Raw genomic sequence first — 17,517 nt, 5'->3', positions numbered from 1 at the left:
TTGAACTTTTGAAAAAAAATGTTTCTACAGTTTTTCAGCAAAATATTGAATGTAGCAAAATTATTAAAGTTTTTGTGTTATATCTATTGAACTTTTGAAAAAAAAACATGTTTTAACTCTTTCCAGCAAGACATTGAATGTAGCAAAGATGATCCGAGTATTGCACAGAAAATGGGTTTGCCTCACCCGTACTGGATCTGCCAGCCTTATGTACGACCACCGTAAGTACCCAGAATGGGACAGTGCTTTTTTTTCTTCTTTTGCTTGCTTGATATTAATCTATAGCTACTGGTGATTTTGTATCTGTCTGCATGAAGCTAAATATATAGTTACTTCTATTACTAATGGAGATTTGGTATCTGTTTGTTCGAAGCAGAAACTGTACTATTATTTTGGATCGTTCCATACTTCCTTGTTGACATTCTTAGTCAGGTGATCTGATCTGATATATATATGAATGCCCTGGAAAAGTCACTTCTGATTAATGTTACCAGTTTTAAAATTTTCTGTTAAAAAAACAGCCAAGTTTGTTTGCATATTTTAAAGCTGGTAAACATTAATCAGAAGTGACTTTTTCAGGGCATTCATATATATCAGATTGGATCAGCTGGCAAAAGAGGTCAACAGTTTTAGAAATATGGAACTTGATTATAACAATTAATTCTATTATTAATGGAGATTTGGTATCTGTTTGTCTGAAATTGAAACTATATTATTATTACTATCATTAATGGAATAATTCACAAAAAAAAAAAAAATAATAATAACGATAATGTTGCTCATCAAATTCCGTCTGTGTTTGTTTACAATATTGCATCAGCTGATATTTGGGCTTGATGATGAATTCCCTGGAAATGTCACTTCTGATTAATGTTCAGTTTTAAAATATGCAAACAAAGAAATGATTTGTGGCGATTTTAGATAATACCTCTTCTTTTATCGTAAATTGAACTCCTTAATAAGAAAAAAATAAAATAAAATTTTGTCCGGAGAAAGCCTTGAAAAACTTTGAGAACGGACATTGAAAATCTGTACAAACCCTGTGTATGGTTATAAGTTATGTGTTTTTCTTTAAATATAAAAACCCATGTCTGACTCCTGTCTGGCATCAGCTGAAATGAATGGCTCTCATCGTGAGGAGGCTCCATGTTTTGACAAGCTTTTGAGTCTGACCTTTACTCCTAATCTGAAATGAAACACGTACATCAAACCAAGGTCGCTAGAAAAATGGTTGGATCATTCTACTGCTCCAGCAGATATCTCACTGCCAATGCAATTCTCTACCTGTATAAGAGCCAAGTACATCTGGGCAGAAGTTACTAGAAGCACTCTATTCTGTCTTGACAGAGTTCAAAATAGACTTTAACCTAGCAGGGGATGTCCTTTTCTCTCCCCTGCAACCTCTTTCCGACAGAAGAGATGTTGCGAGCCTCTCCCTACTCTATCATCATTTTCATGGCAAGTGCTTGTCTGAGTTCTAATCTATGATCCCCCTCCCCCTTGCCAAACTTTTATGAAAAATATTCGTCTAACTGAAACCACTATCAATAATTTCCCCCAACTCTTTATCTTTTTTTTTTATTTTTTTTTTTTATTCAATTTTCACCCCAAACAAGGCACAGTGCCACTTTGAAGCAGGGGGCTACAATTAGGGAATTAATTAGCGGGGTCATTATGAGGGGAGAAGAGTAGAAAGATGTTTGTTAACATTACACTTGAACTTCTGCATATCATTGCAGTTGGGAAAGCAGAATCCCGGAAGGGAGTTCCAAAGACCCGCAGTTCTGGGGAAGAAACTATTGGAGTAAAAGGCTTTCTTGCACCTAGGGATCTCTACTGTAAAGGGATGAGACTTAGTAGCTTGTCGGGTTTGTCGGGGGTAGTTACGTCGGGGAGGTACAAGTGTTTGCAGTTCGTCAGAGCATTCACCATTAAAGTATTTCAAGTGCCTAAACCTAAATGTAGATTCCATGAACAAAGTTTCTTTCTTAAACTGCATGCCTGTGGAACTCTCTTCCATTTCCCTGCTTTCCAACTGACTTCAAGTCCAACGTAAACAAATTCTTGATTAGCCATCCCCTTAAGTAATCCAATTCACCAAATTTCCACTACTAATGATTACTACAATATTGTCTCATTGATTACCGTATACTCACTAACTCTTATCCTCTAGTGGCTTCTGAGCTTTGATAAGTGGTGACTCCTTTGTAAAAAAAACAAAAAACGTGTAAACTTTGCAGGTATTTTAACTCGGGTGTTAACGTTATAAAAACTACTTCCTTTGTAATATGTACTGTGCCTACTCCTTTCTTTTGTCATGTTTCTATTCACGTATGAACAAACCCACAAGACACCATAACTTTTTGGTAATATAAAGATTGGTTTCATGTAATCTTCTATAAAGCAAAATTTTACTTGAAAAAAAAATTTTTTTTTTTAAACAGACCAAGCCCTGCAAACAAGGACCCGAAAAATTCTGCCGAAAAAGCCAGCAAATTGAAACGTCCTCTCATCGAACTTTCCGTCGAAGACAGCAATTTGTCAAAGAAAAAGCTCAAGAAGAAATTGAGGAATCCAGGGAAGTTATTTGATGCAGCGCTGAAAATCAAATATGAACGTTGTAGCCTTTGTGCCAATCCCAAGGTACGGATCAGTGTGTAGAAGCTGTTCATTTATTTTTTTGTATGCATGTCTTTTTTTTTTTTTTTGCATTTTTATCTGAAACAAGACATAGTGCCACTTTGATGTAGGGGTCTACTATCTGGGACATAATTTGCAGGGATACTATGTAGGGAGTTGAGCAGCAAAAATGTCTGTTTACATCACACTTGAACTTCTGCATGTCAGTACAGTCAGGGAAGCAGGGACTCTGAAGGGGTTTCCAAAGTCTAGCAGTCAGAGGGAAGACACTATTAGAGTAGGAGACTTTTTGGCATCTATTTATTTGCTTCCCCACTGAGCAAATTAGACACAAGGCCGTTTTTTAGTGTGGGGAGGAAAAACCAGTTCCCAGCTCCACCAAGGGGGCACTCTGGCAGGGTCCAAAATTAGCAATTGTCTGATATGAAGGGTTTCCCCCACATTGAGCAAACTAATTGACTTAAAAAGTAATTGTCTGATATGAAGGGTTGCTCCCACATTGACCAGAACTAATTACTTCCTTTTCCGCTCCTGGCCCAAAAGCCAAGAACAGCCTCTGTTTCTCTGCGCAAAGCATCTAGGGATCTCTTCTGTGTAGGGGTGGGATTTTGCTGCTTGTCGGGTTTGTGAGGGGTATTTACGTTGAGGGCGTACAAGGGCTTGAAGTTTGTTAAAATACTTGTAAAATAGACAGAGGAATGCAACATTTCGTCGATGGGACAGAGGTTGAAGCCTAGCTAACAGTGCGGGACCAATTAGGTTGGCAACTCTCTTTTGAACCCTTTAATACCTCTTTTAAAGAGTTTATGTTTTCAGTCGAGGTTGTTGATTTATGTATGTGATTTGCATATCGCTTAACCAACTGTTACTAAACTTCGTCAAAAATATCAGCCTTTTAGAACTGATTTCATCGTGTCAAGCATCTTCTTTTATTCATTTAATGTGGCTTTCCCTTTGTTCATGGGTCAGACAGTATCTGATATTATGCAATCTCACTTTCCAGTTCTCATGGTTTGGTAAGTCTGTTTTCCTTGTCTTGTCAATCTTTCTGCAATTCAAAAGTTCCATGATTTTGCTAATCTTCCTCTTCTTCTTCTTTCATTTTTCTTTCTTTTTTTTTTAATCTAATCCCAGTTGAAACCTAGTAGGTAATGCCCTTTTCCTTGCAACCTCTTTCCCACAGAAGAAACGTTGCAAGCCTGTCTCTGCTTTATCATTATTTTCATGGCAAATGCTTGACTGAACTCCAATCTATGGTCCCCTCTTGCCAAACTTTGACAAAAAAATCACTCGACTAGTTACAACCACTATATATGATTTTTCCCACTCTCCATCTGTGCCTAAATCTAAACACAGATTCCATGAACAAAACTTCTTTCTCAGAACTACTCGTTTGTGGAACACTGTTCTGCTGGCCTGCTTTCTGGTTGAATACATGGTAGTCTTCAAATCCAATGTAAACAAGTTCTTGTTGTCCCCATAAATAATCAAATTTTACATAATCTACACCATTAATAATTATGAAACTATCACCTTACATTCGTTAACCCGTATCCTCGTGTGGCATTTGAGCCTTGATAAGTGGTGATTCCCAAGTAAAAAAAAAAAAGAAGAAAATCTCACTGTATTTTCTTTTTTATAAATTTGTTCTTTTATTCATTTCTTCTCTTTCTTTTTCTTTTCTTCCTCCTTTTCCTTTTTCTTCTCCATTTTCTTCTTTTTAAACTTGATTGTGTCGCCAGGCTAAATCTGAAAATAATTCTGACATGCAGAGTCCACAACACAAAATGCTTCTATCCGTTCGGCCTGAACTACAGACATCAGAATTACTATATTCAAACAACTCGAGGTTATTTACGTTTAATAGGAAAAAATTCATTGAGTAGAAAAACTGCTATTGTGTTTTTAGTAAAAAAAAAAAAAAAAGAAAAAAAAAAGGTCTTTCACTATAAAAAACAAATATTGCAGCCATGACACAAGTAATCTAAAATAGTCGTTTCGGGATTATGTCCCCTACATATATAGCTTCTTACTGCCTGCTTTATTATATTTATTTGCTTCCCCACCAAAGCAAATTAGGCACAAGGCCGTTTTTAATGTGGGGTAAAAACCAACTCCCCTAAAAGTAGGCAAAAAGGGAGCACTCTGGTTACCAAAAATAATAATTGTCCCAGTATAGAGGGTTTCCCCTCCATTGATTGGTACAAATTGTCTTAAGTGCAGCATCTGCAGAACAGATATTACACTTTGATCTTAGCCCAAAGGCCAAGAACAACAGAAAAAAGGTAAAACGTCTAAGAAAAATACGATTTTACCCAATTTTCCGTAAAAATTACTTTTAACTATAAATAACTTTTTACTCAATGATTTTTTCGTAATTTTTGGATATATTACTATTTTCGGCATGACAATTAAGTATGTAATATCATTTTTTCTATAAACGACATATTTAAAAAAATCGATCTGTCAACTCTTTCTTAACAAGCATCGGATTTTCTGTAGAAATTACCTTAGATTAACACACTATCTCTCTCTCTCTCTCTCTCTATATATATATATATATATATATATATAATTATTACTATAATTACTACAGACAGTAGTGTTTCATCCTTTTGAGACTCATCAATGCAGGGAGTCACAATTACAGCTGGTTGGGAGATTCGAACCTGGCCATCTCTGACTCCATCAGCAAGGAATAAACAGCACAGCCAACGTTAACCGCAAGAAATACAGTTGAAATAAACATTTATATGAAGCGTAAATGACAGGATGGGCAAGAGTAATCTTATGATTGTAACATCATGATCTGCGCATCCCGAAAGGATGAAACACTAGTGTCTCTAGGTATTTAATAATTATTATAGTAAATAATTATGTAAGCTCCTTTGAGAAACTCGTTTCTTATTGTTGAGCACTTTTCAGTTGAATTAAAGTCCGTCAATTTAGCTCACATACACAGATCATCATATAATGATTAGATCACTCTGACTTACGTTAAAAAGCATTTAAAGAAATAAATGTTTAAAATTCAACAGCGTTTCTTGCGGTTAACGGTAGCCGAATGGATTAGATCCTTGCTAATGAAGCCAGAGACGGTTTGTGTCATCGGGTTCGAATCTATCGACTGGTGTTAATCATGACACCCTGCACTGAAGATTCCCGAAAGGATGAAACACCAGTGCCTGTAGGTATTTAATAATTTTTATAGTAAATAATTATATATATATATATTTCCCCGAAACCTCTGGCCTTAATGGAGAGGAGACTACAACTTGCTGCTATGGTTTTAAATGATCTGAAATAACAGCATATGTTTCTCATATGTTATATCTCCCCTCTTTTTGAAATAGGGTACGATTATGAATAGCTTCAATATCAAATAATCCTTATACACTGTGAAATTTATTTTATGTATGAAAACCAAATAGAGGAGATATAAAATATGAGAAATATTTGGAATCAAGTCCCTTCTTGCTGTTATTTCAGATCATTTAAAACCATAGCAGCAAGTTTTAGTCTCCCCTTCATCAAGGTCAGATGTTTTGGGGAAATATCAGATATTTTGTAATTCATATGTAGCCAAATTACAACTAGTAGCCCAATTAAATCTTGAAATGCTCAAATCTTTAGTTCTATGGGACGAAACTACATGAAAATTTTCAGGCGTTTTGAAGATTATAATACTATTTTATGGTTAAAATTTGATGACAATTGGTAAAAAGTAACCTATATTTTCAAACCAATAAAATATGCCCAAATTTACTTACATTTGTATATAGTGTCCTGGCAATCCAGCTTTAGTTTTGCTGCTTTGGGATGAATTTTTCCTGTTTTTTTTTTTTTCTTTTTTTTTTCTTTTTTCTGGTTGTCTTCCCTGTGGCCTTGCCAGGCCACTAATGTAATGTTGAGTTGCAGCCATCTTATTTATATAATTTTAATTTACTTTCAGGGTCAGAAATGTTGCTATGCACTTTGCAAAAATTGCTGTCGCAAGAAAACATATGTCGAAACATTAGATTGCATCGGTAAGACTTCTTATTTTTATTTGACTAGAATTGCTGCTGCGTGTCGACTCATTGTTGTCAAGCTTTAACGATTCACAAACACTTTCGAGCACAAACAAAACTGTTTCTTTACAATGACTAATTAGACAGCTATTCTTTACATGGTAATTGAGGGGGGGGGGGGCTTTGTTAACTTTTCATAAAGTTTGAGTTATTGCCTTTATCTTGGCCTGAATAAGGCCAAAGATGGCCCCCAACACTTATTTGATGTTAATTTTTAAAACAAAAATACCAAATGAATTTGTATAATTTTTTGGTGTATTATCTTTTTTTACCGAAAAGTTTTTGTGTGATTTTCTTTATTTTTTCTTTCTTTTTTTTTTTTTTTTACAATTGAGGTTTAATCTGAGGAATCGCCAAAAATGCTGCCTGAATATATAAGGTGCTTTCAATAAGTTTCCAGACTTTTTTGTACGGACATTTAAAATTGTCGTAGACTCTTGAAAATTCAATATCTTATTGCTATACATCTTATGAGATGACTGACTAATTTTTATGACTTCAGGTTTAAATCAACAGCTACAACAGGAATTGGAATACACACTACTAAAGCCCAATCATCACAGTTGGTGAATTTCAAAAATGCAATCTGGACGTGAGGACATTTTAGAAGAACGATATGCAATAAAATTGTTTTGAACTTAGAAAAATGCAAGACAGGGAGTATTTGAGGGATGACGAGCAGTGTGGAAGGAGTAATGAAGTCAGAACACCAGAGTTGATTGGCCAAATAAAGAATTTCATAGATAAAGACCATCATGTATCTATAGAGATAATAAGTGCAAAGTTTGATATTAGTGTGGGAACTGCATACACACTTATTCGCGAAGAACGGAAGATGTGGAAGATTTGCATGAATGCACCAGTCCACAACGCCATCCTTGTCACAGATTATTTGACCAAGATGGGCATCAAAATAGTTCCTCACCCTTCTTATACTCCAAACCTTACTTCTTGTGACTTTTGGTTATTCCCTAAATTCAAGGAAAACCTTGGAAGCTGTAATGAGACAATTGACTGTAAACCTGGCTGTGATGAGGGTCATTAGCACTCATGCAAGAGAACTTTCATGAGGCCTTCCAAAAGTTGTTGGAACGGTACAAGTATATTGCAGTCAGAGGAGATTACTTCAAAGGGAGCTTTTTATCAATAAAAACGCCTGGAAACTTATTGAAGGCACCTCATACATGTATGTTTGTGTACAGCTAAAAGTCAAAAACTACAAGGCACACACCCACAAAGTTGGTATATTCTGGATGCATAATATCTGAACCTTAAAAAAAAAATTTTTCATTCTCTGAGGATTTTGTTAGAAGATGCATTTTTTTCTTCTGTGCCATTATTTGGAAAGAAAATGCCGGAATTCCATGAGGCATCTAGTATATAAAGGAGATTTGTATCTCCGTGCGCATGTCAAGATAGGAATGGGTTGGGCTGGGGAGAAAGTGGAGGTGGCGAGAGGAAGGGTGAAAGAGAGAAAGATAGATATATAGAAGTTTTAATAGAAATGCTATAATTTTGCCCCAAGCAACATTGGGTAGCCCTGCTAGTACACATACATACATATATATATATATATGTAGAGAGAGAGAGAGAGAGAGAGAGAGAGAGAGATGAAAAAGGAACAAACCAAGTTATATGTCCATCAACATTTCGTTTTTATTGTAAGACTTCTTGATGACTAAATTAAAGAAAATAAAATACATCATATTTTTTAAATATATTAATGCCTATATGACATTACAAAAAATAATCTTACTCTCTTTACAATGCTATAACTTTTGAATTTCCGACAACTTTTTTCGTTCTGAAATAGAACAGTCATTCTTTTCAAAACAAATATATTTTCAAATATTGTAGTGGTATTTTATTTTCTTCAATTTAGTCATCCAGAAGAAGTCTTACAATAAAAATGAAACGTTGATGGACATATAACTGATGAAACTTAAAATATATTAAGTCCATACTGATGAGTGGGCCCTTTTCTTTGAGATAAGATTTTTTTTATACGTATAAAAGCACAATATCATGTTTGTTGTTATTGTGTATGCATTCACTGTGGGTCGATTGAGTCAGCTCCTCCAACTGAATTTTTGCATCTTGTATAGACACCACCCAGGCATGTCAGTTTGAAGCTGCCGTCGATATCAGGTCCAGTCATTCATGGTTCCAGCGGTGCACTTCGTAGAGGCGACACAAGATCAGAGCAGCATGTAGTGACACGGGCATTGTTAATACAGTTTGCCAATATCCTCTTCACAATATTTTGCAAAAGAAGGATGCTTTGTGTTTAAATATTAGTTCGAATAATCCAAAATATAAGATTTCTTTCAACAGCTAACACTATATCATGCATAAGGAAGATGCTTTGTGTAAAAGTTATTTAAAAAATAATTTAGTATCAAAATAATTTGATCAAATTTAAAACACTATGATTACTGGTATGCTGCGAAGAGATAAAAGCTAAAAGCCATTTAATTTCATTTTGTTTAATAATTGATAAAGACATGTTTCGTAATCATGATAGCATGGCTAGATTTATCAGTCATTAACCTTTTCCAGTTTTGAGTTATGTGAAGAGGAAGAATTAGCAAGTCTTTCCAGTGATCGTGGCCTCATATTGAAGTGTGCACAACTGCCATTGAACGCCTTTTGGATTTCTGTTATAGAAGAGTTTTCAACTCTAATAAAAAAAAAAGAAGCCATCACAATCTGCAATTCTATGTAAACTGGGATTATTTGTATCTGAATAACGATAAAAATAAAAAATGTGAAAGACTTAAAGAATATTGAAGAGTGTCTTTCTCACATTCACCCACATATTGCAGCAGTAGTTAAAAAACACCAGGCACAACTGTCCCACTAACATTCACCATTATTTTTCTATATTAGATATTGATTACAGAGTATGTTGATTTATGTGAATAAAATTTTTTATTATAGTCTTCTCTGTTTTTTATTATTTTATTGCAAAATGACTTTATGAGTAGAAATTTTTAGACCTTCTTCATTGTTAAAGTGAAATTCTAAAATCAAAATATTGAATTTCAAGTAAAACTGATGTTACCTACTTGCTAAACTATGAGCCAGTCATTGACGTGTGACCGACCCATGTGTTCCACTAAATGTCCTGGAAATGGTCCGCGTATGAAGATCTGTCGATTAGACGTCTATTTGTCTAGGTGAAGAGAAAAAGCATCTGAGATGTTGGGTCTAGCTGGCTCGTTTTTCTCCCAGAATGACGTCTTGTTCTTTGAGGGTTTGATATGGTTGGAATCTTCTTTGTCTTAAGGCCTGTTTCATTTGACTTAAGGTAGACATTCAATACCGGCACAAACAACGCATGACACAATTGTAATATATAAGATCTTAACTATTTTATTTTACAAAAATATATATTACAATATTAACATATCATATTTTCACAATGAACTTAACACTAACTAACCTTAACTAGTTCGGAGAGATAAAAATATATGTCTTACCCCATGCTGTCCGGACAAAAAAGAGATTGAGAAAAGGAAGTGGAATTGTGGGATTGCATTCTGGTTGCTTATTTCTGTGTATTCCTCTGCTTATGGCCAAATAACCTTCTGGTCATGCTGGAGAGGGGGAGGAACAACCACCACAACCGGGGCACTAAGATATAGTACCACATCCTTAACTGTCATGTCACAGTAATGAACATATCCAAAAATTACAAAAAAATGATCAGGTAGAAAATCAATTATTAATGAGGTCCTGGATATGACCTTAAACTATATCCGATGGTGAGGCCCCAGCTTGCGGGCTTTGAGGAGTATGAAACCACCCTTTAATTGCCGTTGCTCTCAGATCCACTCTGACCCGGAGTGGTAGTACCTGTTAGGGTCCCAACTATGGGTTAAATAGAAACTTACTTGAAAAAAAAAAAAAAAAATATATATATATATATATGTATATATATATTCTATTAAAATCTTTCTTCAAAATTAGTGGATTCGGCATTAAATAATAACCTGAAAAGGATTGATATGCCATAAGATAAAAACGGCCGCTCAACCAATTATTAATGAAAACAATTTTCAAAGACAATTAGTGAAAATTGAGTTTTACTAAAAAGAAAAAAGAAATCAGAGAGTTTGAAGGGAGGTAATTATTTTCTGATAATTTAAAAAAGTCTTAGGCCAATTTATCAAAACTCCATTTTCGTTAATTGTTTTTCATTGGGTTTTACTTGAAATTTAATATTTTGATTTTTCTTATTATAACGACAAAACACTGAAAATATGATTTTTTGGTGGACCTGAAGAATGTTGCCTTCATCTCCATTTTTTTTTATTTTCATCTTTTTATTTATTATTTTTTTTTTTTTTGCAGTGTATTATTATTGAATGGATGCTAGAGTACAAGATTATAAAAAAAATTTTTTCTAAGTCCATATTTATTTTAGCCCATTTTAAAATTTTTTTTAATCAGTTTAGCCTTTTTGGACATTTGAAAATATGTAAGTGAAATAAAAAAAAAAAAAAAAGCCAAATTTCGTGAATTTAGCCTTTTAAAAAGCAGTTTAGCCTTTGAGATTATTTTTAAAAAGGCCAAACTACTATTAAAAAGTGCCAAATTTGGCCCTTTTAAAAGCCGCTTTTAGCCTTTTAAAAAGAGAAAAAAGCGAAATAAAGAGGCCAAACTTAGCGAATTTAACCTTTTTAAAGCAGTTTAGCCCTTTTTAAGATTAAAAGCGAAATTCAAAAAGGCCAAAATACTTTTTAAAAAGCTAAATTCGCAAAATTTGGCCTAAAAACATTGAGTGATCGCTTTACTGAAACTTTACACCAGAAATTGAACACCACCTACAAATATTTAAATATTAACTATTTTTTCACTTTTTTTATAATCTATTAATATTCATTCGATAAGAATCTAAAAAAATTGAAAAAGAAATGAAAATAAAAAAAAATAGAGAGGGGTCAAGATTCTTCAGGTCCGCCCATTATTTTTTTTTGCTGTGAAAATTTAAAGAACTCAGTATGAGTATGCCATCACTTAAAAAAGGTGGGGAACTTTTGATTTATACAAATTATTTATTTAAAAACTAAACGTTGACACATTTTTTTTTTTTTTTTTGAAGTAGACTAATCAGGCCACACAAAGATCTAAAAAAATATTTGAAATTGTTATCTTTTTTCAGCAAATTTACATTTTTAATCATTTTTAATAACAGCTGAATTTTAACTTTACAAAATTTTAATTTTCTTCTTTTTTTTATTTTTAGGTCACCATTTTTCATTCAAGACTCGCTCAAAAAGCTAAAAAACAATTATATATTTTATCAACGCAAACTGGAAGCTGTGTGTTTTGTGTCTGAAGGGAAAAGGAAAACAGCGATCGTGTTTTATAAATGTGTGAAATGAGATAATAAAAGTAAAACTTAAATTTATTGTGTTTTTTTATTTTTTTGTTTTTCAATTTTTGTCCAATTTTTGTCCAATTTTTTTTTATTATTCGTTTTGATTTTTTTTGTTTTTCAATTTTTGTCCAATCTTTTTTTTTGTTTTGTATCTGTTCTGATGGTACGGTTCATCTTTTCAGTCAGAGGAGGTAAAAATGTTAGTTTCAACACACTTTTTTAATCGCACATGCATGAACAATCGAGTTGACGTTTCATGTTAAAGAGCTAAATTTGCAATGTCATAACATCTGTGTCATTATGGTCTGGTTACTAGCGAACTTAACTTTTGCAAGTTCGCATCAACCACACAGCATTTTTTTTTCTTTTTTCGCTCTCCTATCTTTTAAAATTCTCAACTTTCTTATGCACGCCCATGGCACCCAAGTCCCTGTTTTTTAATCATATTTTACGAATGGGCAATGCCAGGCACCACGCTCACTAGTCAGTCATCAAAGGAGAAATCCGTAAAGACTTGAGTCAATTTTTATTTTTGTTTCAATCCAGTGTGCCATTTTTAGGGAAACAGAATTGTAATCCTAAATATGTGGATATTGTAAGTTAAATAAAGTTATAATCAGCATTACATCAAATTGTAATTGGTCCCTTGACTAAAGGAGGATGGACCTGTAAATCCACCCTTGTCTGTTTGTCTGTCCGCACTTTTCTCAATAACTACACCTGGGAATTTTTTGAAATTTTGCACGAACATTAAACATGATATGAGTAAAAAAATTAACAGAACGGAGTTTCCGGGAAAACTCCAGGTAAAATGGCTAAAATTTACACTTTTGTGCTTATTAAAAAAAATTCCTTGGATTTTTATAAAACCTTCTGAAAAGTTGTAACTAACTGATTTCTATATAATTTTGTTTGTCTATACTTTGTGATAACTATTCGATGTGCCCCAGGGGCTCTTTTAGGGCTAATAAAAACACTCCATTTTTGGAACTATTTTACCATATTTTTCCAAAATTTTCAAGTGTATGTCTATTTAGTAGTTTTGCATGGTGCTAAACTCAAATTTAAATATGTTAAGGCCTTGGGGACTTTTAGGACTAAATGGGGGTGAGGGGCAAATGATGGACTTAGTCATTTCTTTTTTTGTATGGTGCAGAACTCAAATTTACATATGTTAAGGCCTAAAACTGCACTATTTGTTCATTATCACCAGGATTTGACGTCCCCTGGGGACTTTTGGGCTAAATGGTGGGGGGGGGGGGGGCAGATGCCGAACTTGGTCATTTTTTTTATGCCTGGTTCACTGTGCACTTACGGGGGACCATGCATGCTTCACTTGTTTTTTTTGAATTTAAATAAAACTTTCACAATCAAAATATCAGGTTGACAAGAAAGTTCTTGCAGTTTTTAACTTTTAAATTCAGATGAACATATCTCGGCTCAAACAAAAATTTATTGATCGAAATAAGCACCATCAGAATCAACAGACTTTTGCCAATGCAAATTAAGTGTATTTATACCAGTAACGTAAAAATCTTGCATTCTGGTGGCGATGAAGTCGCTGAAGGCGTTTTTGATATCAACAGGATAGGAATGCTGAATCTCTTAACTGTATCCTCAGTAATTACTGCCTTCCATAGTTGTTATCTCACCAACATTTTGGGCAATTAATCCTCTGGCCTTCTTCAGGGCCCGTGGCACAGTAGATAGAAGAGTTGATGCGCTATGGTTCCAGGTGAGCATCTTCTCAAGATAGCGGTTTCAATCCTACTCAAAAGCAGGCTAGAGGATTAGCTGGTCAAAACGCCGTGAAACAACCACCATGAAGATGAGGATAAAACTTTGCAAATAAATAAATATACAAATTACTCATCTCAAAAACATCTAATAAAAAATTGGCAGGCGTAAGTCGACTAACATGTTTGTATGCATGATGTGTCAAAATGTACATTTATACATTAAGGTCAGTTCATTTTTAGCTATTTCTTATCAATCTGATAATAGCTCAAATGGTAACTACAAAGCTGGACCGCTATATTTTTTGATTTCAACGATTTGACCTTTGAAAACTCTACCAAACTCCTCCGCCAATTTTGGGTCTAAACACTTAAAATTTTAGATATAGGTTCCTTGGACATGGACTTGATTTGAGCCCAAAACAAGAAATGTTAAGGGGTCATAGTAGGGGTCAAAGTTTAAAAAAATTGACCCCCCCCTTTTTTTTTTTTTTGCTCAACATAAACCTGCAAACACCCGGGCAATGCCAGGCTGAAATGCTAATCTAATATATAATAATCAATAGAAAAGTGACTCTATAATAATAAATACAAAATCTACATAAATTAAGATATATTTAAGCATATTTTATGACCAAACAATGACAGGCGCCCAGTTAATGAGTAATGAAAATATAAATTGAAAAGAAACAATGGACAATTTGCATTTCAGCTAAAATGTGAATGTGTTTTTATATAATTTGATCTAAAACAACCGGACTTTTTGCTGAACTAAATTTCAAAGTTTCGTTACGTTTTAAGTAAGGCTAAGGTTGGGATTTAAACAAATAGTTTGGTTCAATTTCTGTAGAAGTATGAAAAATATTTTAAAACTTAAAAAGAAAACATTCTTTTTCTTTGTTTGTTTTTTTTTTTTTTTACAAAGGAGTTACCACGGAGCCCACTCGAGGATAAGGGTTAATGAGTGTACGGTAGTCAAGGGGACAATATTGTAGTAATTGTTAGTAATGGAAATTTAGTAAATTGGATTATGTAAGGGGATGGCTCATCAAGAACTTATTCACATTTGACCAGTCTTTACCAAACTACTCTGTCAATTTTTGATCTACAGACTTGAGACTTGATTTATAGGGGATTCTAATCTGGAGAACAAATTCGAAACTGGCATCTAAACTTCAGCCTCTGTCCCATCATCGAAACGTTGCATCCCTCTGCCTGTTCTACAAGTATTATAATGGTGAATGCTCTGAAGAACTGCAAGCACTTGTGCCCCCACGACGTGAACACCCTCGACAGACCCGACAAGCTGCAAAATCCCACCCCCACACTGTAGAGATCCCTAGATGTAAAAGATCTTTCTACTCCAGTAGTTTCTTCCCCAGAACTGCTAGACTTTGGAATTCCATTCCAGGTCACTGCTTCCCCAACTGTACTGACATGCATAAGTTCAAGTGCAACGTGAACCAACATCTCGCTGCCCTAATCCCTACATAGTACCCCAGTAGATGTTTCCCCTGATAGTAGCCCCCTACACCAAAGTGGCAATGTGCCTTGTTTGGGGTGAAAATGTAATAAAAAAATTAAAAAAAAAAAAAAAGATTTGGATTTTAATCCAAAAAAAAAAAGAAGGAAGCTTCTAAGGGGGTCACAATTGAAAAATTGGAACTTTACAGATGTAAGACTACTAAACATGTTACTTCTACGTATGCGCAAATATACATTGAAAAAATCAGTTAATTTTTAAAATTTTCTTATTCATCTGTGGTTAGCTCAGAGAGTAACAAAGAAGACTGGAGCACTAAATATTTTGGTTTTGATTCTATCTTATGGCATCCAAGTCATTTTTTTCTTTTTTACTTTTGGAACTACTACTCTATATTGGATTCAATAAACACAGAATTGGTTCTATTTTTTAAAAATTTTTTTTTAAGAAATCGCTATGGCCAAGGCATACTTTAAGGTAAAACACTTGTCAATGATTAGTGTTAGATGGAATAGTGTCGCGGTTTCAAATCACTGCCTCCATTTTTTTTTCCTTCTTTCTTTCTTTGCCCCGCTCCTTCTCTTACCGGCTAAACACTAGTAAAATGTTTGGCCAAACACAAGTGAAACGCATGAACATATATCAACAAAACACCAACAAAACAGGCGATTTAATTTTTATCCTTTAGACGAAATTAATTTAGATGGAATCAACAAACTCCCAATCTACTCTTGATTGTATAAATTTTGTTCAAGAATTAAATAGAGTCGTTTGTTTGTTTTCATGGGGACCAACCTCACTAATATTACGCCGGCAAAATGAATACAGCTCATTCTGGCCAAGTCAGGGCAACTCGCCCAGGGAGCAACGACTGACGCTACCAGTCACGTTGTCCGAACCCACCAGCAGCAGGAGCAGCCATTCTGAGCAGCAGTTCAATCAGCCCTTATCAGGGCTAATAAGTTTTTTCACAAATGCGATCCACTAGTGCTTGCTTCCTGAGATCCACCAGCAGCGAACTTCACTTCGAGTCTCCAGTGCTCCCGGCTCGCTCCAGCACCTCCAGCTCACTCCTGCAGCTTTCCAGCCCTTGGTGCCTCTCAGCTCGCTCCAGTGCCTCCAGATCACTCCTGCAGCCTTCCAGCCCTTGGTATCTCCTACAGGCCCGCCTGCCACTTTGCTCGCACCTGGCTCCCTACCGGTCGTCCATTTCTTAAACACTGATCCCTCCGTTCTCAGTGTCGTCTGTGCCTAAACACTGATCCCTCTGTCCTCAGTGTCGTCCGTGCCTAAACACTGATCCCTCCATTCTCAGTGTCGTCCGTGCCTAAACATTGATCCCTCCGTTCTCATTGTCGTGCGTGCCTAAACACTGATCCCTCCGTTCCCAGTGTCGTCCGTTCCTTAACATTGATCCTCCGTTTCCAATATCGCACGTTCCTTAACACTGACCCCTCCGTTCTCAGTGTCCACCATCCGTTCCGGGCCACCTAGACGTCCAGCTGATTGTTCCAGACCTAGCAAGCAACCCTGAACCATGCTACGTCTAGAGTACCTGTTTCCTGACCTTCCAGGCGACCAGCATCCAGATCCAACGATTATTTATTTTTCTTTGCTTCCTTTAAAAAAATAAAAGGTAAACCCTCGCCTTTAACCAAACAACCTGTGTCTGTCATTCTTCTTTGCCTTTTTGCTGTTTACCGTTTGCCTGTGTCTACCTTGTTAGTTGTTGGGTCGATTGTCTCCGAACGACTGGCCCCGCAACAATAGATACTGATCCAGAAAACATCAATTCTTCCTTCTTAGTCAGAAACATCCCTCATGAAATATGAGCACTAAAGGACATAACAAGGGAAGTGAAATTTATGTGGCTATTGAAACTAATATAAGATCTACATTTTTTTTAATAACAAATGCGAATTTTGCATAAATTTAAATATCATACCTGACGGTTTTCTAGAACTATATATATAAGAACTACTAATACAAATATGAGCTAATATAAGTTGAATAAATTGTAAAAATAGTAATTGTCAGAAGTGGGATTCGAACCCACGCCGGGAAGACCCGACTGCGACCTGAACGCAGCGCCTTAGACCGCTCGGCCATCCTGACAGATGAAACATTTCATATCATATTATGTATATAAACTAAAATTAAATTAATATATTTTTTTATTATTAATAAGTTTATTTTTATAAC

At 35.0% G+C, this 17,517-nt stretch overlaps 1 protein-coding gene and 1 non-coding gene across 4 annotated transcripts in view; one reads left to right on the top strand and one right to left on the bottom strand.

Moving 5' to 3' along the window:
* LOC145268647 (tRNA-dihydrouridine(16/17) synthase [NAD(P)(+)]-like) overlaps positions 1–12,122 on the top strand; it is a 59,671-nt gene extending 47,549 nt beyond the window's left edge. For all 3 annotated transcript variants that reach the window (XM_080124129.1, XM_080124126.1, XM_080124128.1), the window contains exons 9-12: positions 127–221; positions 2,445–2,643; positions 6,593–6,668; positions 11,962–12,122. In XM_080124129.1, the coding sequence (XP_079980255.1) occupies positions 127–221; positions 2,445–2,643; positions 6,593–6,668; positions 11,962–11,999 (408 nt within the window). In that variant the 3' untranslated portion in view covers positions 12,000–12,122. The remainder of the gene's footprint in view (positions 1–126; positions 222–2,444; positions 2,644–6,592; positions 6,669–11,961) is intronic.
* A 5,224-nt stretch (positions 12,123–17,346) lies between these two features.
* Trnal-cag (transfer RNA leucine (anticodon CAG)) lies at positions 17,347–17,430 on the bottom strand. The gene has a single exon. It is a non-coding gene; the product is annotated as a tRNA-Leu (tRNA).
* Positions 17,431–17,517: the final 87 nt, after the last annotated feature.

Source organism: Euprymna scolopes, chromosome 44 (assembly GCF_053919585.1).
Source record: "Euprymna scolopes isolate OS-2025 chromosome 44, ASM5391958v1, whole genome shotgun sequence".
NCBI lineage: Eukaryota > Metazoa > Mollusca > Cephalopoda > Sepiida > Sepiolidae > Euprymna > Euprymna scolopes.
Note: the sequence above shows the minus strand (reverse complement) of the source record. Positions and strands in the feature narration are given on the sequence as shown.